General features: G+C 40.2%; 1 protein-coding gene across 1 annotated transcript in view; it reads right to left on the bottom strand.

Annotated features, from left to right (window-relative positions):
- The window catches only part of PARD3 (par-3 family cell polarity regulator), a 737,069-nt gene that overhangs the window by 196,626 nt on the left and 513,613 nt on the right, over positions 1-26,830 (bottom strand). The window contains exons 18-21 of the mRNA XM_019528913.1: positions 21,631-21,779; positions 20,566-20,610; positions 12,260-12,487; positions 4,147-4,363 (exon numbers count right to left, since the gene is read on the bottom strand). Of these exons, the coding sequence (XP_019384458.1) occupies positions 4,147-4,363; positions 12,260-12,487; positions 20,566-20,610; positions 21,631-21,779 (639 nt within the window). The remainder of the gene's footprint in view (positions 1-4,146; positions 4,364-12,259; positions 12,488-20,565; positions 20,611-21,630; positions 21,780-26,830) is intronic.

Here is a 26,830-nt window from a genome sequence, read left to right as displayed (position 1 = left end):
CCATGATTCTATTAATCCATATTTTCAACTGACCAATTTACTTACAATATTCTCTCCCCCATCCTGAAATATGTATAAATAGAAGCACACACACTGCACAGGGAGAATGGGTAGAAAGAGGATATCTAGTCCTGATCCATCAAGCTCTCCTTTGGAACCCGCTGAGAGTTCTGTATACAAAAGGCTTCCAGAACTGGACCCTTAATTTTAATCCTAATACAGTAATTTTGAGCGACACCAAATCTTTCTGTGTTGTTCCATAGAAAGGGCAAAGCAATGAAAAAAATTAAACGGTTTATTTATGACTCTAAACTTGCTGTAGGAATCATAAGGGGAATCTTTGGAGATAATGATTCTGTGCTGAAGAAGGAGAAATATAACCTATGATCTCTAGTGGGAGTTTGCATCTTACACTGCAATTTAATGAAGAGCCTAGTACCAAATCTTTAGATTTTAATTGAGGGGAAGCAGCATTATTTTTGCACATTATGTAGGCCCCGGTTTATGAGCTGTCAGTTTGCATACAGACAATAAAAAGCCCCTTGGCTAAATACAGACACTGAAATAAAGCATCAGTAAGCAGGAATTCCATCCCACAAGTGTTCTTGCCCATACAGCCTAATGAAGAAAGATTATCTTAAGGGTATTAAAAAGAAGGAAGGAAAAGAAAAGGGGAAATATGAAGAATCAGAGACAATAAAGCACAATGAGATGTGCTAAAATACCCAATACCCTGTGGATTAAATATTAAATATTACCAGTACAAAAGGTATCATTCTTATTTATCATCACATGTGCTACTTGACCAGTTATTTAATAACTCTAAGCAAAATTAGATGCCCAAAACACAAAGCAAGTTGTAGGAAGAATTAGCATCTTAAAAATACAGCCAAGCCCATTACTCAAAAAATGCCTTAAGAAAGCGTTCAACAAAGCAAGTCTAACGGTTGTAAAGTTGAATGGTCAAGAGACAAGAGGATTGAGAACCCTTCTCAATACCCAAATTACTATAGTTTTCAAATAAAAAGTTATATACTTATACTTATTGCACCAATAAGTTTAATGCTAGACTATTGGCTTGTTTTAGTCAGGGATGACCCTGCCTTGAACACGGGACTGACCTACAGGACCTCATGAGGTCCCTTTCAGCCCTACTTTGCTATGATCCTACTAAAAGCACCATTACTTTTCATTTCTTTAGCACAGGGGTACTCAAACCCCAGCCCAAAGGTTAGATCTGGCCTGTGGCTCTCCACGCTCCAAAAATTTGGTGGCAAGGGAACAGCAGCAGTTTATTGCCTCTCTCCTACTGTCAAATTTCTGGGCCTATGGGAAGCCCCACTAGATGGATACCATGGCCCTGTACACTGGATTGGGCATGTCACAGAGATGACTGTGGCAGTGTGGGGCTGGCTGTGGAGGTGGCGGGCAGCATGAGCCTGCTCAGGGCAGCAGGGAGCTAATTAGGGGAAGGAGACTGAACAGGACTGCACAGGGCTTATCAGGGCAGCAGGAGGTCCAATCCTGGCACACAGAACTAGGCAGAGGTGGTGCAGAGCCCAATCCTGGCACGTGGAGCAGGGCAATGATGAATCAGGGCCTGACTCTGAAGTTCAGGGCCCAATGTGGCCCACAGAGCCAAACACTTGAGCACCACTGCTTTAGCAGGTTCTATCTGATGACCTCCGAGCAACACAGATACATTAAATCTTTAGATCCTGATCCTATGACAACTTGCAGGAGCCTCTCTGGAGCCCCTCTCTCTCTACAGTGGGAGGGAACAAACACACTCTAGGTCCTGGAGAAAACCCAGACTGCATGGGTCTCTTGGGTCCATGGAACCACCAGCAATTGAGATGGGGCCAGGTCTGGTTCCAGCGCCAGAGATGTTGATCTACATTAGTGGGGCAGCACAGGTCAAAGGGTGGGACCAGCAGGCCAGGGCAGGAATCAGGTCGCAGCATAGGTCAGGGAGTCAGGCAGCATCAGGGCAAGTGAGGGCAGTAGCTGCATAGCCCTTGCTCAAACCCCTGCCACTGATGACCATGTCCACTGGGTTCAGGGACCACAAATTCAGCAACTGGCATGCCCCACAACTTCTGCAGTACCAGTGGGCTGACTGAAATGGTTCCATGGACCAGATCTGGCCTGTGGGCTATGTTTGACGCTTGCTCTATAGAACTCTTTGAAGGCGAATGGTCTGACTATGTACTGTAACATCAAGGCCTCTGCTTCACAGGACCTCTGAGAAGCATAGCACTGTGTACAAATACTATTTGTACCATCACTTTATAGATGAGAAAGCTCAGGAACAAAAAAAAAGTCTTCCTTTTTAAGTGCTTTGCTGAGCCTCATACCTGTTCCTTATTTCAAGGGGTGCTACTGATTTTATTTCCCACACTACCTACAACCCTTATATGGTGGAAAGTGATTTACATCACAAATAAACATCATGAAATGGGAGTCTGTAGAAAGAACTTACACTAAAGCAAAGAATCTCAGGGCTTTTTAAGTCTGCTACATGAATAATTTTGTCCCTCACTTTGTGTCAGCTACACCATACATCCAAATGAGGATACTGAGCAGAGCGTGCATTGCAGGGCCAAAACACCACAGCAGGATGGCAAAGATACCCATTTTCTACTTCTACTGCTTTAACTATGAAATTATCTTTGCACTGTAGCTGTAGTATGCACTTTTGAATAAAAATGTCTGTGACTGATAATTAACTAAACTTAAATAAATTCTTTGTAGAATAAGTGTAACAAGTAGCAAATTAATTGAGCTTAATTGAAGCTCTATTTGTACCTTTTCATGACAGACTCACTATTAATGAACACTTAAAATGATACTTTGCCTCAAAGTTAAATTTGAATAATGATTCACTGTACATATACAAAAGAACAAACAGTAACTTAACAATCCTCTGTCATTGAAATATATTTACCCTTGCCAGAAAGACTTAACTTCTTTTCTTCCCTTTCCCCATAACAAAGTTCTCTAAAAAGTTTATAAAAATCACTATTGAGAATTGTGTTCCAGGCTGTGATGGATTCCATTTTTTAAAACAGCTTCAGACCTACATTTATTCACTGGGTGAATGCTTCAGTCCTGCTTTGGCCTCTTTTGGATGGGAACAAGGACCGGATTGGTGTCAAGTTTTCCAGTTGGAGGAGAGTTCTTTCACTGCATAAACAACATTTTTGGTGGGTTTTTTTTTTATTTGTGTGTCTTGGTCCAAATCAGTCCCAGATTCTATACACTGAGCAGAGCTTAATCTTTCAAGCCTGTGTGGTGCTATTACCAGCAAGTATCCTACCTCCCAGACTCTTCAGCTTATGGCTTCAGATACTCCCAAATCCATGGTAGGCATCCTGTGTGCAAGGCCAAGCCTGGAGGCCTTGGAATTCAGATGCTCCCTAATCTCACTTGTCCCTAGCAAAAAGGCCAAAGGAGCAAGGTAGAGAGAAAGCCCAAGAGCAATCCCCCATCACTATAAATTATGTAGCCAAGATCCTCACTTTTGAAGGCATTTGTAGACACTTGCAGGGGTGCCTGCCTGCAGTGCAATGGACAGGTCTCCACCATTTAACTATACCATCCAATTCAAGGCCAGGAAGAAGGGTATCTTCCCTGCCAGGTAACCACCTGGGCTGAAAACCACCTCATGGTGGTAACCCCCCCTGCTAGGTGGACAGGTGTCACTATAGTCTTCTAAGGACCCTCTGGTGAGCTCTGGTACAGGGTGCGATGCCTATGCCACAAAGGCAGGGGAGGGTGGGTTTATATCGTACAGCACTGTGGCAAAACCAAGCAGCACAGCAGTCCACAAGGCAGCCAAGAGAGCTGCTATACTTTAGAGGCCCCCCCAAGGCTCTTCAAGTCATGTTGAAGGGCTATGCCAGCTCTTAGAGCATTCACAAAAGTGACCTTAGCACTGCCTCCAACAGTGAATTGTTTTGCCCCTCTCAGAAGAACTGCAGTGAATCTATCCATTGGATGGAGAACATATTATTGTGCTATAAAGACTTTAAAAAAATCTTTTGTACAGCAGGTAGCCTTTCAGGAGCTACCATAGTACAAATAACCAAAACATGAAATGCCATTCTGTAATATTCTTAAAAACTCTGATGGCATAGCACTTACCTGAACATATCTCCCAAGCCTTTCAACATTCCTTTCTTTGCCTTGATTTTATCCTTCTCTTTATCTCGGTCTTTCTTCTTATCCTTTCCAGCTTTCCTTCTGTCCCCCTTATCTTGGCTTCCATTCATCTGTCTCTCTAGTGAGTGAGATGGCTGGTCACTTGCTGTGGACACAGATTCTCTACCTGATCTTGAACTCTCCTCTGTGTCTTCCTCCACTGAAAGAGTGAAGAAAAGAATGTTAATGGACAAGGTTCAAACAAATAATAGGATTATTTTCAGCAGGACACATGCATTACAATTAGGTAACCATGAAGAAAGTAACTTCATTTCTTAAGTGCTTAGGTGCCCAGTAACACATGCAGTTTTAGATGTCCACTGGGACCCTGGAATGGGGATAGGCTTCCCATTTTCTCTAGGTCCCTGGGTGGGAGCCTAAGGTCCTGCAGCTGTCAGGATAGGGGAAATCGATCTACTCTCCCCTCCCCACTCCTGCACATCTAGCACTTGCAAACCCATGTTTTGGACTTCCTGCTGGCAGTGGCTCTATTTGGATCTGATCTCTGATCCTAATGATCACGATTCCTGCTATGCATGTGTAGCATGGCAAGAGGTGTCAGTGTTGGGATCATGGGTCAGACCCCATGGTCCTATTAAATGAGTATTTGCCAACCCCCTTAGAACCTGTTATAGCTTTTATCCCTCCAAAGAAATTTCACTGGTTGAGACAAAGACCCTAGAGGTTCTAGGTTTCTATAGTGTAGAATGGATAATAGGGCTGTGCAAAGCTTTGGTAGCTGATTTGATTCAGAGGCAATTCAGTCTGATTTGGCGGCCAAATCTCTAAATCCAATTGAAATCAGGAGACCTATTAAAAGGTCCAAATCAATCGGGAGCCTCTGAATTAATTCAGAGAGATTCAGGGCCAATTCTAATATTCAGCCATAGACTAAACAGGTAACAGTCCCTTGACCACGCTGGACACAGCTGCCTCCACCTGGTAAATCTGTTGTGGTGCGTGGAGGAGGAGGGAAGGGGAGTGGGGGTGGCAGATGAATGCCCCCACAGCAAGGGAGGGATTGGGGCTGAGACGAGATGCCCAACTGGGGCGGGCTGACTTGGGACTTGGGGAGGGAGGCTCCTGCCACTGTGCACCACAAGTCCAGGAGGGCATGGGAGTGGGTGTGTGCTCCCAGATCTGTGTGGGGCAGGCTGTGCTCCAGGAGGCTAGGCTCGGCAGCCTCCCACTGGCCCGCACTCCGCTGTGCTCTGCCAGGCTGCGATCTGCAGGGCAGGCAGAGTCTGGGCTACGTTCTGGGTGGCTAGCCCCAACTGCCCGCCACCAGGCTGTGCTCTGTAGGGTGGGTGAAGCCAGCCACAACCTGGAGCATAACCATTGGCCCTGACTCCATCCACCCCACAGAGCAAAGTGGAGCAGGAGCTATGAGGGGGTTGCAGCCACCCTAAAATTCCTCATAGCACCTGCTCCAGGCCCTGCCCCGATCCAGATGCACACAGCTTGCCACTGCACCATAACCTGCCAATGCTTGCCCAGCCGGGGCTAAGCCACAGCTTGTCTGTGAGCTGCAGGGAGGCTGGAGCAGCTTTTGCTGCTGTGTGCTGCTTGTCCGAGGCAGTGCAGCAGCACTGTCCCATACCTCCCTGCCCTGGCTTAGAAAGCCATGGAAGGGCATAGCCCCTGCTCCCAGCGCTTACTGCTGCCTGTTTGGTGTGCAGCCTAGCCCAGCCCAGCCCGCCCTGCTCAGATCTGGGGGCATATGCCCGCTCCCATGACCTCCTAGACAAGGGGTGGGAGCCACCAGAGGAGCCACCAGAAAAGCAGCTCCCGGACAGCGGCAGCCAGTGGCAGGAGCCCTCCTTCCCAAGTCCCCCCCCCCCCCCACCCCAGATGCACAACTTGTCCCAGCCCCAGCCCCAGCCCCAATCCCTCCCTCATTGTGGGGGCATTGATCTGCCCCCCCATGCCCCTTTCCTCCCCCCTCAACAGACTTACCAGCTGAAGGCAGCTGTGTCCAGTGTGGTCGAGGACTGCTGCCTGTTTAGTCTATGGCCGAATCTCTGAATCAGTGCTGAATCTTCAAATCTGATTTGGCCAAATCAAATTGGAACAGTGACTCGAATCACCGAATCGAATCACTGACCCTCTGAATTGGCCGAATCCAAATCCAAATCAAATACTTGCTGCTTTGGATAATAGGGTTCTATAATGTAAAATGGATAAGACCTTGCAAAACTACATAACAAAATAAAAAGTGATGGTATGCATACGTCTGTGTTTCTGTGTATTTCTAAATGAGTCTTCATTCAGAGACTGCAAAAGTTTCCAATGGATTAGTAGGAAAGAACCCAAACCATTTAACCCGCTGGGGTCAAATAACTGCATCCTGCAAGCTCAGAGCAATGTATAATACTACATTGCTGGAGAAACTGTGCTGTCCAGTATCTCAAATACTTTGAATTATGTTTACATGAAAAAACAAACTATTTGCATCTTCCTATATTTTGCTGAAACAGGCACGCTGCAAAATAGTGATTAGCACTGTCAACCCATATAGTGTGTCATTTTCTGGACCTGAAATAAACTGATGAGTTTTAAATTAATTTTGGCAGTGTGGAAACACTGAAGTTGTGTTACAACCTGTAAAAGAGCTGAAACTTTGAGAGGAAAAAGCTAAGAAATTCCCACCATTTCATTCCTTCACTAGATGTGGCTTGATCGTGGCCCATAACAGTCATGAAGGCATAGAGGAAATGCATAGCACCAGCAGACACTCCTTATGCCTGAACTTGCAAAGAACAATTTTTCCAAGCATTTAGTTGGTCTAATAAAAGATATCGCATTTACCCAAAGAATCTTGTCTGCCTATGAAGGTACAGAAACCGTTTTGGGCTTACTGTTGTTATCTGTTGCTGAAGCTTCAAAGACTTGACTGCAGATCGCTGAGCAGTTTGCAGTTCTTCTGTAAGACCACAACACTTGGGCTGGGCCATTTGATTTGCACTAGACTTGTTCACCAAACATTTTAGAACTTTAAAAATATCCCACTCATCCAAGAACAGAGAACAAGCACAGTCCAGGAGCTGTATTTGAGGCGAAACGTATTTGAGAACATTTACTTCTGAAACAAAACTAAAGCTTTGGAACCTGAGCCTTCAGCAAGAGCAGAAGAGTTCAATCAGCATCATGTTTTTAACTTGCCCACTGTAGATCCTAGGACCTAATATAGATCGTGGCTAGGGACAGACATTACACAAACCAGTTTAAGTGATCAGAAACTGGTTTAAACCTGTAACACAACAGATGTTCAGTGCACATAAACCAGTTTGAAAATGGCTGAAACCAGTTGGGAGATAAACCTGACTGAATACAGTATTATACCGTAACTGATTTGGGTCAAACCAGTTTGTGCTATGTCTGTCCCAGACTCCTGGAGTAAAATCAGACTCCCCCAGCATCCCGGCATGCTCTGGGCTGGGCAGGGCTCTCTGCTCCCCAGCAGCGATGGCCCCTCTGCTCTCCCTGCTAAGCAGGTGACTGGACCTGCTCTCGCTCTCCCCACTAAGCAGGAATTCCCCCCTCTTCTCTGCCTTGCTGAGGAGGTGCCTGTGTACTGGATAGCAGACCACACGCTGGCTATTGTCCATGCTGAATCAACAAGTAGCTGGTAATGTCCCTGTTTTCTTAAATGGGTGCTAATCACTGTTATCAATTTCCTACTGGGCTAATCAGAGCCTGGCCACACCCATCTCAGGTCAGCTCAGTCCTGTGGAAGGAAGGGCGGGCTGCTCTTGCATCCCCTGGCTTCTAGTCTAAGCCACTTCAGGCATGCCTGCATTTCCAGGATGTCTGCCATGTTACAAAACTGATTTAGCCAAGCCAGGTTAAACTAACCTGCAAAGACTGAATCAATTCAGGCTCAGGTTTTTTGAATGTCTATCCCTACCCTATATAATTCTTCAGTTGCAGGTGCACTGTCATTGCACAAAAAATTAAATCGGAATCTTCTCATATACATATCCACAATAGTACTTTTAGGGTCATGGTGTTTACTAACAGAAGTGGAACTCAGTGATGTACCTGATTACGAAAAGCAGCATCAGACATAGAGAACCACATTTAAAACTAGCCTTTAATGTTCAGTGCATAAAAATTTGCACCTGAAATCTGTTGCTGGTGCAGACAGTTATACTATCTGTGACTGCAATGAACAAAATAGTAAAACTAAGTTTAAATCTAACAAATAAAGAAGTCATTTCTTTATTTATAATTTCTTTAGTTATATTTGCTAGTATGTTAAAGATGAATGAATTATGACCTATGGTTTTTCATACTCAAAATAATCACACATTACATTAATCCTAAACATGTATTAAAGGGATTGTACTACACTAAGTTGCTAAACATCTCGTCATAACAATGCATCCCCCTTTATTATTTAGTTTGCATATTCTATAGAGATAATATTGCTTTCTTTCCACAGCAGCTCTGCAATCAATATTTTTTCTATCAGGCTTACAGTTGTTTGTCTATGATTAACTTCTTAGACTGCACCATACCCTACAACGCGCCTTGCAAACTAGGATACATTTTCCCTCATGACATTGCAATAAGTAGATTTCCAGGTTCTAAAAAGGCATGACACAAAGAAACTTGTTTCTATGTTATATAGCACAGTCATTCAGCAAGTAACATCTACTTAATTACTAGTGTTTAGAACAAATGCAAATGTTGGCCAATTAAAATTCAAGCCCAAGCGACAAATGAAACATCTAATTTTTCTCAAGTTGCAGTAATGACATTAGGTTACAGGAGAAATGTAAAAGAGATATTTTTCTTTCCTTTCCATTTGGGCCATATCAGGGAAAAATTAACTCAGGATATGCTAGACCATGAATGCAAGCTGAAAGACCAAAGTCATTTCACGAACCACAATGTGTTAAAGAGAACTACAAAGAAGGTATTGTGAAGCTATTCTCCTAATTAGGCCATAAAGTATAAAAGACACAAGAGAAATTGAAGCTACTTAATGTGAAGCTGTTTCATAACTCAGCTTCTAGACTACGTATTGTGATATTTAATGCAACTGTAGGTTCTAGCAATTAAGAGTCAACAAAGATTAGAAAGCTTTGCCAATTTCTCCAGATTCAAATGACTTGTTCTAAGACAACACACCAGAGAGACATTTTGCTCCTACTCAGCTATTCCAAGCATTAAAACAACAAGCAAAAATATTCACATGAACTAAACACCCACATGACTCTGCCACTGTTATTTGATTACAGCCATTACAACACAGAAGAATCCTTATCAAATCTCTTTTAAAATGTTTTTATAGAATTGGACATTTCCATCTGTTTTCATACTATTTTTATCTATTTTAACAATATTTGAATAAAATATTGTTCCAAGGAGAGTAATTATATTCAAAAGAGAGGCCCTTTATCACATACGGTATCTCCATAGTTTTAAAGTCTTTTTTTCAATGCGATGATCACATGTTAAAAATTATTTCATAAAAGCAATTCAGTGTTATTGTTGTGCTAGTCCAACAAGGGCCACTAAGTGGCCGGGAAAAGCAGTCATACTTCTAAAATGTTTGGAAGAGAAATAGGAAAAATTTCAAGCAAAACACATGAATACACTCTCTTAAGGCAGCAGCAAACTGGCTACCACCAAGTTGCTTGAATTTTGTAATGGGGACAAGTAACATTTATTTCAAACAATTATAAAACATAACTATAATTTAAATTTGAATATAACTTAAGTACAATTTAAATAGAATTAAAAAAAACAAAACCTTAGGGTACAGTTATGGCAGTAATGAGACATTTAACAGTGGTGCTAAAATAGCTATTCAGGAGTGTCCAAACTTTGACCAACGGCAGACCTCATTTGGCAAGTTCCCTGGAACTTGAAGAGATATATAATTCACATAAAATGGAACAGATTGCAATCAAATGCAACATTAAGATTATTGCAAACCCCTCAGAAACAAAGATCCCAAGATAAGATGTTCCACTCTGTTCCAAGCATAGTATGACTGGTTAGACTCAACTGTTCTCATTCTCAATGGCAAAAAGGAAAACTACAAGCTGCACTGTATAAAGTCTAGGAGGTGAACTTTGGCAATTCAAATATTTTTTTCTATTGTTCAGATACTGACAATACTATCACTGTTTCTGAATCACTTAAGATGATGTGATATTTGTGCTATTAAAATCACTTGAAGGCAGCACTATGAGACGGTATTTTGTACATTTTACAAAGTTTTAGGAAACAAAAGTATAAGATTACACCCAGTCCTGCCCAGGTACAGAAGGACTGGCAATTGTGTAAAAAGCCCACGTTATTTGCCAGACACTGTGAACTGACTGGGCCCAATCCAACTTCTGTTACCTTGTGAGTGTAAGATCACTGTATGTCTATAAGTATGAATCTCCTCAAATTGGATAAGAGGTTGAGAAAGGTTGGTACACATGGACCTGCTGTGTTTTCTCCTTATGCCAGCCAGGTTGCCTAGCTTGCATAGGGTGAATATTTGATTGAGAAATGCATACTGCACCCATTCAAAAGGATATAGTAGCAACCATATGCATTTCAGTACCTCATGCAATGAAAGTAACAGGTTCAAAACCTCTCATAATATTATGCCAAGCCTACACAATCTAGAAAATGTTTAATGATAACAGTTTTGTATGTTTCTTTTAAGTGTCTGTTTTTTGCTTAAATTAGGTTAAACCACTTGAAACTTTTATTCCCAGTGAGTCCTGGGTATCTGGTGTCTTAAAACAGGAAATTACTGTCATATGGCTTACACCAAACAAAACCATTTAGAAAAACATGGTCTCATGTCCCAACAGACCCTAGACAAGCACTTAGGAAGAACAATCAGGATCATTTTACACATTGTCTCATTCTCATTCCACCATTGGTTAACAATAGATTGACAGCTAGCATTACCAGACCAGCATTCAGCATCACTGCTACATGAAATTGCCAAGGGGAGGGGAGTTGGAATTAATTCTATCTGTAACTATTTTTAAGAAAATTGATTGACAACATGATCTCAGTTTCAGTCATGAAATATTTTTAGAAACAGATATATTAAGAAAGAAGAGGGGTAATTTTATAAATAGCATCTAATGAAAACAATTACAGGAGCAATATTTTTATTAAAGGACAGATTTTCTGAAAATGAAAAGTAATTCAAAAGGTAAGGGCAGAGAGGGTAAAAAATTCACTTTGTTCTTTTTGTTCATTTTCAGGCTAATAATTTTAGCATTTCAGTCTTTCCAGACTCTGCTTCATTGATAAATTTATTTCAAATAATTGTAGGTTGATTAAAAAATCTTCTGGTAGGTGACAATTTGAAGGTAGTACAACATGAAGGTTAAAAATTTGATAATTTTAATACAACCCCTAATTGAGGTAATTTACCATTCATACTATTTTCATTCAGTGTGGATTGTCATTTTACCAGCCCATTCTTACATAGTTCAATAATGATAAGGTTAGCTTTGAAGTGATTCTTTTATGTTAATGACATTCTCCACATGTTGGGTCACACTTGGGGTTAAAGAACTGAAAATGTAAATGAATGCCCATTAGGATGGGTAATAGCTGGTCATTAACTTTATATTTTATTAGATCTGCCAGCCTTAGTCATTCTAATTAAAGAACAGTGCTAATTTTTGTCAACATATCACATGATTGTACTCTGTCATGCTGATTCCCCCCTCCCCGAACTTAAATTCTATTTTTCTCTTTTACTTAAATTTTAAATGAAACGAAATTATAAACTGTTTTACAGAAGTATTTCGGAATAAATCATTCAAACACATGTGTTCATTTTAATTTCACTTCCTTAGTTTAGAATGACAGGTAACTTCAGACTGTCGCCATTTGTGAATCCTGGTGTAAAGGACATGAACACTTATATAGCCTGATCCATCATAATGAAGAGAAGTTTTAATTATTTAATTGAAAACACCCTTACATGCCATTTGCCTTTGCATTTAACCCCTGTTTAAATTAAAAGTCTGCTTGTAATCCTTCAAAGCTAATTAAAAATTGAAGGTAATTGTTTACTTACAGGTTTCCATGCCTTCATCATCATCATCTGCAACAGGCTTATCATATGATTTGTCAATTGCAGCTCTGAAGCTCTCATTGCAGCCTCGTCCTCGGATGATCCGTGGACGTGGACGATGGAAAGGAATGTCGCCATTCAAAGTCACCTCAGCAACAGCTGTCTGCAGACTTTCTAATGAACTGGATTTCTTCAGACCTAATGAAGGTCCCACATCTCTGGTTGGGGAACCTTAATGGTTAAAAAAAAGTTAATTAGGATTAGTATGGATTACTGTATGCTTGATTATTCACATCTATAGTGAAAGACTACAGAGATATAGTTAACACTAGTCACATCATCTATATATAATCTGAAGGGAATTCTCTGAAGATTTGTTGGTCTCAACAACAAAAGAGTATGTCAAGTCATAGTCAATGAAACTGACAATGTTCTCAATTTAGTGAGAAGTTACCACCATCACTATTGTTTTACTACTAGAATGATAAATTACCAAGCTTAAAACAACATCCTAGATTAAAAAATCATCAGTGATATTAACCTAAATGGCATGAAGACAAATTGGTTATTTCTTTCAAAGCAGAACACTTCTTGTGTGATCATCAGGAAAGATGCAGAATAAGATTTTACAGTCAAAAAATTATCCTATATTTTCAGCATAAGCTCTCAATAAAATGCTAATTGCTTAGTAATTTTGAGAAGTGTTTTTTCAGCTCACTTTTAAAGACATACCACAAAGTGTACAAATTTTATTATAAACTGAACCTAAGTAATCTAAATGTGTGGGACAAGATCATGTACTTGTTGAAGGGGCATGAATTTGGGACCCAATCACTCAGGTAATACTTGACCTCACCTGAGGGAAACCTACAATCCTGGGACTACGGAGTTCAAGGGTAGTGCTGGGAATTGGTACCAGCCAAAAACATTTTGAAGCACTTAATATAGACTGCTTTGGAGCATGGATAAGATATTAATGGACTTTCTTTCCCATCTCTTTATTTTTCTTCTTCCCAGGTGCAAACAAAACTTTTTTTGATTTTTTATGGCAGTGAAAGCCAATCTTTTTGGCAGATGAGCCACAAATTAGCCCCACACTCCTCCTGAGTACCAATCCATCCTTTTCCCCTCCCCAGTTAACTGCTTTGCTTTCTATTCCCTGACTCATGCCCAGTGCTGCAGTAATGAAGTTTGCCCAGGGCAAAACTCGCAGTGGCAGCCTGCCCCCGCCCTCCTCACAGATCTGTGGGGCACACCCTGCCATGCTTGCCCGGGAGTGCACACAGCGGCAGAAGCTGCCCTCCCGTCATCCTTAAGCCTCCCCAAACGAGCCGCTCACAGCTCCATTATGTGCCCTGCCCCGGCTGGGCAGAGCCTGTTGGCACCACTTTGCTTTGGTACCTGGGGCTGTCACCCCATTTGCCCCCCTTTGCTACAGCACTGCTCGTGCCCCTGCCCAGTCAACTGTTCTGCTCTGCTCCCTGCCCTCTGCCTCATGCCTGATTTGCTACTCTGCTTTTTGCTCCCTGCCCCCTATCTGCCACTGTGCTGCCTGTCCTCTCCTCAGTCTGCCCCATGCCACACAGAGGCTGCACGTGCCACAGGTTGGCCATGCCTGTTTTATGGTAATAAGTTTCCTCCATGTTTCCTGCTTACATGGGGCAATTGAAGGGGATGAGGACTGAAGCAGCGTTCATTTTCCTGAGAAGGTACTCAGTTTTCAAGTTTGAGAAACAGTGAGCTGAACTGAGAACCAAATTAACTCAAACACCCTCCTGCCAAAGTTCTCTTCCACAGCTGCCTTTCTGATATGATGAATTTGTAGAAAAATCATCTCTGTCACAGGACTGTAGAAATCCTCTCATTAGGTTCATTCAGAGGTCTACAAAAAGAACCCTGTCATTGGATCTGAGACCATAGAAACAAACAAGCCCCTATAGATTCACTTGTAAGTTTAAATTTAATGAACTCACACCTCAGAGGAGAACCCCCCTCTTATGGACAAGTGATAGCATTGGAGGGCAGAGGTCAGAGTGATAGTTGGGGGCAAGGAACAGCTGGGGTGACCAGCTGGGAACAGGGAGTTCTGACAGCTTCCCAGCTATGCAAACAAATCTCAGACCATGTTCACCAAACTTCTGTGAGCATAGTCTGAAGTTTGCAATTATAATAATTGATGCGATTATTTCACATAGCTGTCATCTTCCTCCATCAAATAAATGTTTCCAACTTAGTCATTACTCAAAAAATGTTATGAATTGTTTTCTTTTATATTATGTATCTATTTTATATTCTTTCACTGATAACACAGTATAGCAAATGTAGTTTATTTTCATGTTTTAGTTTGTTAAAACCAATTCAAAGACAAAATAAATAGTATGCTAATATTTTGAAAGAGAAGAGTAAAAGACAAGGCAGCCACAAATAAAGCAGCTGGTTTATAGATTTAATTTTATATATAAAGGGAAAAAAGTAGCTGCTGACATTGCAACTTGCTGCAAAGTTTCTTATTTCATATTCTGGCTTGCACTCTTTTGAAATGAAAAGTCCATGCATCTTTTCTTAACTACTGAATAGCTACATACTTTTTTTTGTAAACAGTAATTATAAAGCAAGAATTTGTGTGTCTATTTATGCTTGTAGAGGACATTAAACAAATTCCATTTCCTGCTGCCCAAGACAGATCATTGTAAGAACAATATTTATGTAAGTCACGCTTTCCCAAAGGAAAAGCTAGATGGGGTATGACCTAATGTTCCTAGTGCACTGTAAAACTAATAATGGATTGCAGAAATGGTAAGAATATTTATTAAACTTGGGTGGTCATCACCATAAATGTAGACAGGTTTAGGAGCTTAAAGATGGAAGTACACCCAAATAAAAAATGTAAGTACTGTGAAACAGCCACAGACAGTATTGAGGGTATTAAAAATAAATAGCTGTATAACAGCTATTTCATAGTAAGGCAACTGTTTCCAAAACATATGGCTGTCTTCCTGTAAACTGAGCAGAGAAGGTCAGAATTCTGTGCAACTGAGATCACCAACCAGAAGACCAGTGGTTACCTACAGTCTCTCGAGACGCTTGGTTATTTTTTTTAAACAAAGTTATATCCCGTATCTATGAAAACATCAGAACTTGGTCTTCTCCGTGACAGTGCTAATATAAAAATAACAACATTTTCTTCCACAATAAAATATCCACCTAGCACGATGCAGTGCCAGAGTTACCCAAGACAGCTCAGATCCTGGAAGCAACAGGGTGAATTACTTGGGTCAGAATGCCACGCTAGCACAGCTGCACCGTTTGCAGTAGGCAAGCTGACACATTCAAGTCTTTGTACTGTATTTAAAAGGAACACAAAATTTTATCTTTCCTACCCAAATCACTTTTGCATAAGGCAGGCATGGGCCTTTTATTATTTTAAAATTCAAAGACATTGGGATTTTCCTGAAAAATTCTTTAACAAAGGCCCTTTGATGTAGCCAGCCATCTGAAACAATGATACTCCCTGTGAAAACCATTCCACATGCAAACATTCCCTTCATGCCACCATAAGTGTTCATTCATGCCACCCTGCCCCCCACAATACACACACACACACACACACATACATATATACAGGGCCCATATATGGGCTATGTACAGACAGTCAAAAAGCAAAAGGCAAATTGATTCAGTCTTTGCAGGTTAATCTAGGCTGCAAAGATTGAACCAATAAGCAAATGAATAGTTATTCACTTTTGATTCAGGAAATGCAGTCACATGCCTGCAGTGGCTCAAGTCAGAAGCCAGGGGGTGATACAGCACAGCTTTCTGGCATGTAGCCAGCACTGGCTGTTCCTCTTCCTACTGCTCCCAAGGTCTCTGGGATTTGTAGTCCGGACTCACAACAGCAGGACTCTGTAGGGTTGCTCAGCACTTCCTATTCCTGCTTCCAGGTGCCTCTGGGACTTGCAGTCCACAGTCATACTCCGTCACACCCATACACTCTATCATACTGTAACATACTCCTTCAGACCAGCACTCTTCAGCACTCTTGTGTCAGGGTAATATATATGTGCTCTACTCCGCTTTGTGCAGGTCTCATGGCTACCTATGTACTTCTTTCACTGCTTTGTTTCCCACCACAGCGAGACAGCTGCAGAGGACGGAAACATCTGGACATACCTTGTTCATCCCCCCATCAGCATCTACTCAAGGCCACTGTGACACAGGATGCTAGGATAGGTAGGCATATGATCTGACCCAGTGAATGGCAGTTTTTTATGTGCTTATGGATACATACCATGTACCCCTCCACTACATGTGCATTTCCCTGCTTCATCATACACATTAGGAGGACAAGCACAGTCCCCTACCAAACACTCAATAACTTCAACATACACATGCACCTGAGCCCACACACCCTCCTCACAGTAGACCTCATGAGCTCCTTGCATGTGTCGTTCTTCTACTTGATCACAGTAGCTGTGCTCATTCACTCATTTTTTTGCCCCAGATACAAAAACCTTCACATTTACATGCATATATACTGCACAAGCATCTATATTACCACACAGAACATGCGTACCCATGGAGACATGTTCCTCAATATCATGCATGCTTTTTACTTCTTTCAGACTCTTTATTTTTCCTTCCCTGATGTTCTGAGTTTCCCTGCTCTTACAACTAAACTAAACTTTCTCCTCCTCTGATAATATATGAAGAATTGATATACTTCCATAACTTTGTTGGTGATTTGCAAAGACAAAACAAATCCACACACACTCAGTCAGAGGATGTGTGATATTTCCTTTATCACCGGTTAATTTAAAAGGTCCATAAAATTAATTTTAATTGAAGTTCCTCACTTAAATTATTTAATACTCCAGCTATTAAAAATTATTTTGAATCTGAAAACGTTAACAACAAAACTAATATTATCAGCACCTAAATTCAAGGAGTTAACTTCCCAGTTCCTATTCCTGCAACATTTTATGCTAAATGGTTAAAAGTTAACAATGCAACTACAAAGCATCAGATATTGAATAAATAAAAATCTGTCCTTTCTGATTTGTAAACTTGTGCAAAGACACAAGAGACATTTTATTAATTGTTTTTGGGACATGCAAAATAAATATTTAAGCTAATTTATTTCTCAGCAGCAACACTGTTAAGTTTGATATGCAATTCTTAGTTTGATCCATACCGTAATAGCAACAGTTCTGGCGTTTGGGAAGTAAAATCTCACAATTACACCCACTTCTAAAAACATGTTTGTTTCTTTTTGGTTTTGGGGGTTTCTTTTTAATTTTTTTTAAAGAGGCTACACACAAAAAAACCTCACCAGGAATAAAAACAAGTGATTTCCATAAGCTCTCAAAAGCACTTTTAAGCTTCTTGACAAGGTGCACATGGACATGCCAACCAAATGAAGTTACCATACACTTAAGGCTGGATAAGTGAGCCATGCTCAATTGCTACTGAATATGCTTCTAACCTCTGGAATGAACTGTAAACACTGAAAGGATTAGACAGTTCAAGTGAACTGACAGAAGAAAAATAATTAAAAATCTATTATAGTAGCACATGTAGGGAGAACTTTACTTTCCATTTCAACCAATATTATTAAACCCCATTGCACTTTTTGCTTCATTTGAGGGGGGGTTTTAAAAGCAAATATTCACTAAAATTCTCTGCTTTACATTGTTCATCAAAACATATCTTACCAAACATATTAAACATTTGTCTTTTGTAACCTGACACAAAAATTTTCAGACAAACTGCATCAAGTGGTTCATTTAACTACCACATACATCATTACTAATAGGAGAAATCCACTGGTTATATACAGATTCTGGTTAACATCATGGAAAAATAAACTAAGAACACAATAAATGCACTTTCCTTTTTCCAGACAATATGGTTGATTTAGTTATTTAATCCAAGAGGTATAATGGTGAACCCAAATGGTTGGCTTTCAGGAGAGTTAATCCGAGTTTTCCACATATAATGGTTTGCAGATTGTCATGTGCCTTTTAATATAAGTGAGATATTTTCTTATGGAATATATAGGCTTTTAGCCAGTTGTTATACAGCAAGCTAAAAAATATTGAAATCCATTTTGGATAAATTAGAGTCCAATCTTCAAGTTTTTATGCACATGACCAATGGAGCTAGTTCCAGGAGTACTAGTTACTTTAAGTTGCTGAATTGGTTGTGAGGCTCCAGTGCATCTAAAATATAAACATTTAACCTTATTAACTATTGGTGACACATTGTGGTGGCATAGGGAAGCATGTGCCACCCCAGACTTCTGTGCTGATGGTGGAGTATAGGGTTAAAGCCGAGGTACAGTCAGGGCCCAGCAGCAGTGGGGGCAGTGGCAGCAGAGTGATTTCTGCACTGACAGTGGGGCTGTACCCCATTCAGACCAGCATCTGGCAGCAGCAGGGACAGCAGCAGTGTGGAGTTGTGCCCCTCCCCCACTGTCAAGCCTTACGGATTACCTCTGTTCTTAACAGTGTAATCTCATTGCATTTAGTCCATTGGGACACTCAATTTGTAAAGTTAAATAGATATAGAACACAACCTTTCCTAGATTGTGTTCTAAGTCAGCAAGATTTACTTCTATTGTCATATAGGCTAAGGACAGAAGCTACACATAAACCGGCTCAAGTGATCTGGATCTAGTTTATACCTGTAACAGATCAAAAGTTCAGTGCACATAAACCAGTTTCAAAATGGTTGAAACTGCTTTAAGATAAACCTGGTTGACTAGTATCAGACTTAACTGATTTGGGTCAAACCAGTTTATGAAACTTCTGTCCCAAACCCCCTCCTGGTTCAAGTTAAGTCCCAGTTCCCCAGCACCTCAGCAAGCTTTCCAGCCCTCAGCTAGGCTGTGCAGTCTGCTCCAGCTAAGAAGGGTTGGGGAGTGGCAGGAACTGCCTCCCTCCCCACTCCCCCCACCCCAGGCAAACCCCTTCAGGGGGTCTGGGGCCCAGGGCCCAGGAGGGGAGTTAAGAACCCCTTCCCTCACTCAAACTTACTGCTAGCTGCAACAGTGAACTATAAATCCCAGAGGCATGTGGAAGCAGGAAGAAGAAATGATGAGCAATGCTGAAGAGTCCTGCTGCTGTAATTTTGGACTGCAAATCCCAGAGACCTCAGGGGCAGCAGGAAGAGGAAGTGAACACACACCCCATGCTAGCTGTGCTCTAGCTTCCCCCCAGCTTCTGATCTGAGCCACTGCAGGTATGTGGCTGCATTTCCTGAATCAGAAATGAATGCCTGTCCAGTTGTTTCTCAGTTTAATCTCTGCAGTTTAGACTAACCTACAAAGACTGAATTGATTTAGCCTCAGGGTTTTTGACTGTCTGTACTTGGCCATAAACAGTTCCTAACAGTTCATTACATATGGTCTCCAGTGCAGTATTTACCTTGAAAATGTGGTTAAATGGAGAATCACTTGTAAGCTATTAATCATAAATATTGCATAGAATGTCCTATTCCCTGATTCATGCTAAAATATGTAATATTTTTAGGTTTAAAAGGTGAATTGTTCCTAATTAGAGCTAAGTAATGTTACTATCTTCTCTGGATCTAGTCTAATTAAAATAGCATTCCAAAGGTCAAAAGCTAACTTGCATTAATAAATCATAAAGAATCATAATTGCAGTGGGTGCATTATTTTAATTAATAATAAAAATATGCTTTAAAAGCTATTTTTCATAATTGTTGTGTGGCATGCGTTACCATGAGTGGTATATGAAACAGATTCTATTCACATATTCTTTTGTTTCAGTAGTATGCTGTGTTTTGAATACTCAAGGCAAATAAACATGTACTAATAATCTACAACTCAGACTTACAATATGTAGATGATGGCCACTTAATGGAAAAATAGAAGCTTTAGAATTAAAATAATTACTCAAAAATCATATTAATACAGTAGTAGCTAAACAACCAGCTCTTTTAAACCATCTCACTGTAAATTAGAGTTCAAGGCCAGAAGAATAGACTTCAAGATATTTCAAAGAAAAAGGAAATCAAAACAGCAGTGAATATGTATGAGTTTCAAGAAAGCAGGAACTGGTGTTTACCTGTAGTCTTAATGTATAATCCATCTGAATCTACTATTCAGATATTTACCTCTTTAAAATTTTCTTTTCTTCTGTATAACTTGATTATCCACAACAAAAGAAAACAACCATGCAAGTATTGGAATATTCATGTTTCCATGCAGTTTGATTGGCAGTTCTGTAATTGTGGTAAGATGCTTTGACCAAGGTTTCTATAGCAACAGCCTTACTGTCAATTCTTACCTGTTTTCTGGTCATCCATTGTACTGAGCTTAGTCTCGTCAGCTACTGTTAAAAGGTAAATGTATAACGGTTAGCCCAGTTAGTGCCCATGCCCCACATGCAACAAACATTCCAATTCTCTTTAAGTTAGGGGGCTCTGGCAATGTCACACTTCATGCAAATAATCTGCAACATTAAGCAAGTGTTCCCAATAAAAAACGACAGCAAACTAGTAACCATCATGCAATTTGTCAGTCATTTTCACATCACAGGCAAGTACAGTATGTTATTTACATGTTAGGACATCACAACTGGCCAAGGCAAGTCAAAACCTTACTGTCCTTTCATGAAAGAGGTGAATTAAGAACTTTAGTGAAGATACCCACAAATATATGAGGCAACAAGCTCTTATTACATTTCATTAATTCTAGTCACTTAAAGTTTAAAGTCCCAAAATTTGTTGTTTTAGGTTACTAGATTCTGCACTTCAAAATGAAACCACTGACAGACCTACAGACATCTTAAAAGTGGTTTATTACCAATCAATTCCGTTCTTACAACATAATGCCTTTCTTGGTTGCTGTTACATAGGGTTTCTAGCATATATATTTCAGTTGGCCCTAAACAAGGACTCCCTATTCTTCCATTTTTCAAATAAACCACTTGTGCACCCGTTCACGTCCCCATTATTTTCAGCAAGACTGACTGTATGCTAGGCCAAGGCCAAATAGGAAAGAAGGGTGAAGGCTATTTTAGTTACCAGGATGAAGTAGCAATACTTCTATCTTCCCAATGCCAACTCAACAGTGGTCATTTTTTTAAAAATGTTTTAAGTAAACTTTTTCATCTTCTATGACATTTATGTATATTTATATTCATTTTGCAGGTGCACAGTAAATAAAGGGATAGACATTTTAAAAGTGTATGAACATAGAGAGGGTCATTTAGCCATTCGTGCTGAAAGTACTTCATACCATTCCATTTCACATTCACATCTAATCTCTGCATATAAAACAGTCATTCAGAATTATAAAACCTATATTTTTGGATTTAAAATAATTAAAAGAAAAAAAAAAAACTCACTACCTAAATCCATGCTTTTGGATTTTCGTGTTTTAACGAACTCCAACTGACTGGCATCTGAAAATTGCTTTGTGCGCTTTTCTGACATGCTCTGTCGTCCAAAACCCTCTCGCTGGAAGGCAAGCACTGGATCAACATCTGGACTAAGAGTGCTGTAGGGAGGGGGGAAAAAAATTTAAAAAAAAAATCAGGCAGACATTTATCAAGATAATGACACCTCCTTAGTCTGTGGCATAAAGCCTTTACTTGTCACATAATTTCTACCAACTGATAAAGCAAACAATTTTATATTAACTACCCTAATTTCAGTGGTTTCACTGAGGACAGATCTGGTCTGCTGTGTCTAAGCTAAATTAAAAAAACTATCAGCGATTACAAGCTTAGTAAACTATGATGGAAGAATTGTTTAACCGAAGTGTAAGCAACCTCAACCCATGCAGTAAAGAGTTTACAGGTGTAATACAGGAATAATTTTTGAGCAAGTATATAAAGATGATCTCTTGTTCTTAAGAGTATGTAGGGCTTGATCCTTTGAAATATGAAATTATTGAACCCCTTTACTTGATAACAAAACGGGACTTGATTCTTCTGTAGCACAACTATGAACTATCACTTCTGAAGTTTATTTACATTTTTCTGAACCCCTACAGTTAAAGACTTAAAATGGATGAAGAGAAGGAATAGGCTGCTGGTGAAACACTGAACAGAGACTCCAGGTGTCTGAATTCAATTCCTGGCTTTTCTATAGACTTCCTGTGCAATGCTGGTCAGCTTGTTTAAATCCTTATTAGACAGGGCTCACAAGACTTCACCACCTCACAGGAATGTTGGGAGGATAAACTCATTATTTCTTGTGAAATGCTGATAAATCAGGATGCATTTGAAGAAAAAGAGTAAATGTTGCCAAAGGAAGCCAGTTTGGTATAACAACCTAGAAAGAGTGTAAATTTTTTTTACACTGCAATGCTGTCACACAGAATACTTCATAAAGATGTCTTTCCTATAACACTGCCGGCCTATAGCTTCACCTAGATCTAACTGGACAAAGGAGGTAGGCATCGGCTTATAAGTAAGGATATTAATATGTAAGGATATGAAGGGCAGGAGATTGGTTTGTGAACCATGGCACACAGGCTGAAGTCCCCAGAAACTCCCAGTTTTGCAAATTAGAATATATCCCACAATAGCCATGGTGAACAAAAGCCCAGATAAGGACTTAAGGATTTAGATCCAATCTCTGATGTCCATAGACAAAAAGCAGAACATGCAAAGCTATCCAGGGATGGAACATTCTCTACAGTGCCCCTCCACACAGCAAAAAAAGAAGAGAGAAATTATTTCCCCAAATTTCACAAAAATCACATTAATTAGCGAGGCAAGGATTTTTGTGGGTGAGATTTTTTAGTGGACAATTAACCATTTATACAATTTTGAGCAGAAATTAAGTCTCATCTGATGCATCTTTTTCCATCAGTGGCTACCAAATGTTCACAATTTTAAAGTCAAAGCCTACGCGTAACGTACTTGGATGTATCCCAATGACAAGTGAAAAAATCCAAAATGTGGTTCACAACCTATAACAGTCATTTCTCCCTGGCAAGTTGATATGCATCACTTTTACTGTTTTTTTGTAACGTACTTGCCATTTTAGGGTAAAGGATAATACAAGTATTTTGCTCAATGGGAAATAAGCTAATAGCCGACTTGTATTTTTAATTTTGCAATAACAAAAGTTTTAATGCTTTTGACGTATATTCCAATTTAGAAAATTACCTGTTGTCAAAATACCACCTGGGTACTGTAAACAAAAACATTAAGAGCAAGAAGGCAGATCTGTTAAAGCCACTAGCATGATTTAGATGGCAAATGCCTGTTAATTTTGTTTGGATTTCAGCATTCAAATGAGTTCAGCAGCTTTGAAACCTTCAGTCGAAAGGTTTGTACCCTGTAGGTATGCACTGGTTTATTTTGTAGCACACAAATGAGTTTTGAGATGTGTTTAAGAATGAAAAGGTACACATGATAAGCATGTAATATTTTGACTTACAGAGGCCTTGAATCTACTTCTTGACAACAAAGACTGTGGTTCAGGCCCATAGTCCTTATGTTTAATTAGTGCAACAAATTTCTAGAATACCTATATCAGTGCTACCCAAGGCCCCAGGTTCAGCAATGCTGAAGGCTTTTACTGATTTTAAATTGTTACAAAACGTAACTATTTAATCCTTATAATACTATCATGGCTAGGAACAGACATTACACATAAACTGGTTTAAGTGATCAAAAACTGGTTTAAACCTGTAACAGAACATAGGTTCACTGCACATAAGCCAGCTTCAAAATGACGGAAACTGGTTTAAGATAAACATGGCTGAATGTAGTACCAGACTTAACTGATTTGGGACAAACCGGTTTATGCAATATCTGTCCCAGACCCCTTCCTGTTTTAAGTTAAACCAGTCCCCCAGCGTCCCAAATGTCTGCTCCAGGGAACAGGGCTGGCCCCGCCCCTCCACTCCCTAGCCTGAGCTCTAGCAGAGACTGCACGCACAGCAGGGTCCTCCGCCTGCCCGCCCCCCTTGGCACTCACTGCTGAAGCAGATCTCCCCCTCCTTTCCTCCCATCTCCCACAGCACAGACCCCAGTCTCACAGACCCTTGCCAGCACGTGGTATGCTAGCTAATGCTGAGAGGTGTAGAGGTCTGTGTGTGCACGTCTCTAATTTCACTGGGACAGGAAGATAGAACAGTGTTCACTTAGGGCTTTTTGAAGCTAATCAGCAGGCCAGCTGGTATGGCCCTCCGTTCCTTCCTTGAAAAAAACTGTTTAAGAAGAGCTTCAACTGAGCAGCTTTTGTTTGTTGATGGGCTGATAAACACTGTTACCAACTCCCTGCTGGCTCCCTCGCCTGTCAGGTTTGCAGGCAATATGAAGAAGCAGGGAGAGGGAGATTGAAAAGCTCAGTATCATCAACAGATGCATGCACTGCACACACCCCCTTTGCCTCATAGTACTAGCTGGGATCTGGGGGTAGCAACACTTGAGCAGTGAGCAGGGAAAAGCCTGGGACTGTGCAGGCCAGGGTAGGGGTTTAAGCTCCTCCCTAATTAGAGCCTGCCACACCCTGCCCCCCACTCAGCTCAGCACTATAGATGGAAAGGGAGGGCTGGTCTAGTGCCCCCTGGCTTCTAGCTTGACCCACTGCAGGCATGTATCTGCATTTTTTCAGTTCATAGGGAATGTCTGTGCAGTTGCAAACTGATTCAATCTAGGCAGGTTAGACTAGCCTGCAAAGATTAAACCAATTCAGGGTCAGGCTTTTTGACTGTCTGTCCTTAGCCCATGTGGCTAAGTTTACTTAACCCCATGCTACGGAAAGGAAAAACAGACACACCCATATTTTTGGTATTTTCAGTACTGGAATTCTGAGATGAATATGGCTCACATCAGTTTGAAAACATGTCCTAAATTATTTCAAATGAACTTACAGGATTCTTCATCTCTCATAATCAGATCATAAAAGACTTTCCAAAGGCTACACAAGATTTTCTGGCTTGCAGCTAAACCCTGTTGCCTCTGAAGACTACAGTGATTTGTTGGTATTAAGGAAGAAAATTGTTGCTGTTAAATGAGAAATTCCTCTACCAACATTTGTTAATGCAGCTTGCACAAGTTAGAGATGACCAGCTTTATCTTGTTGAACAGAATGGATTATGTGGTTCTTTCTTTCCAAGGAATGAATTTCTAATACTGTTTGTCTTGGCCGCCTGTTCCTTTGCTGGTGTGATCTTCCTCATACCACTGCTCATTTTAACCAGGGTTGTAAGGTTCATTACAAATATTAATATAATTTTCATGTAAATTCAACACTGGCTATAGATATTCATTTAAAGTCTTATCAATATACTAAACCTTGATGGTGAAATAAAACTTCAAATACATCACAGGGATTATAAAAAGAATGACAAGGTCCAAACTGGGACTGGGAACCAGGATTTCCTGAGCTCTAATTCCAGCTCTTCTAACACCCATTCTAAATCCTTGGGCAAATCATGTCATCTCTCAGTTGCTTTTCAGCTTCCTCATCTGCAGTTATCACGCTCTGAGAGGACCTTATAAGAACTAATTATTTAATGCCTGCAACCCCCCCCCCCCCGAAGATTAAACTTTCATTCAGATCTCAAAGCAATGCAGTTCTCACATTTACGAGATCTTCTTCACTGGAGATATTAGAATGTCATGGTATTCCACAAGTTATAAGGTCCAGCCTTCATTGTAAAAAAATGTATTATTAATGAGGCAAAAATATATCCTAGTAATTAACAAATACCAAAATCACAGTAATTTAAACATATGTTTGCCAAATAATGCTCAAATGAACATCCATATGGTAAAGATCTGTAAGTTGAAAAGTCAACAAGCACAGCAGAGAAACTAACATCCAGAAAATAGCTAATTTTAATATTTCTCAAAGACGTTAAAGTCACCTTCTGTCTTATATTAATGCAACTCATTAAAGCACTGCCAAACACAATTTACCATATTCTAGCATACTTAACAAATAAGATTTCTGGAATGACAGCTGATTCTTAAAAGAATGTAACCGTCTTCTGACCCTCAATGTTATTAAAATTCCACTTATTAATCCTGTCTTATTGCCCCTTTGTTTTCATAACATTTTCATCAAGGATTAGAGAGATATTGTCAGGCTGGAAAAGCTAACATTTTCTGCTGTGATTCAGAACAGCTGCCATTCTTGTTTGGATAACCCTTCATCCATATTCTTAGCTTTACCCTTTGTGCCTTCCAGCAAAATCATACAATGCACCTTCATTTTACAAGTCTTCTTTCATCCATTAGCAGCAGGAAATTAATGCAACAATCTACTTTTACTGCTATTTATTTATTTAATTCGTTATTTGTTTGTTTGTTTGTTTGTTTTACAAACAATGCATTATAGATGAGTGAGGCACTATAAGATGAGATCTGCTCTTTTAACTGCAACTGTATCTAAAGACCCTTACAATTTCTCATAAAAATAGAAATGTCAAGGTTTTTGCACAAAATGAATCTCAGAATATTTAATCCCCTAATTCTTTATTGATACTATTCATACACTTTTCTGGAAACAAAAGTAAGTTACACTGCAACCATAAATGTGCAGATTCAAAAATGGCTTTTACGTTATGCTGTAGTTCCCCCC

The sequence above is a fragment of the Crocodylus porosus genome, unplaced genomic scaffold, assembly GCF_001723895.1.
Source record: "Crocodylus porosus isolate Cpor-Errol unplaced genomic scaffold, CroPor_comp1, whole genome shotgun sequence".
Taxonomy (NCBI): Eukaryota; Metazoa; Chordata; order Crocodylia; family Crocodylidae; genus Crocodylus; species Crocodylus porosus.
Note: the sequence above shows the minus strand (reverse complement) of the source record. Positions and strands in the feature narration are given on the sequence as shown.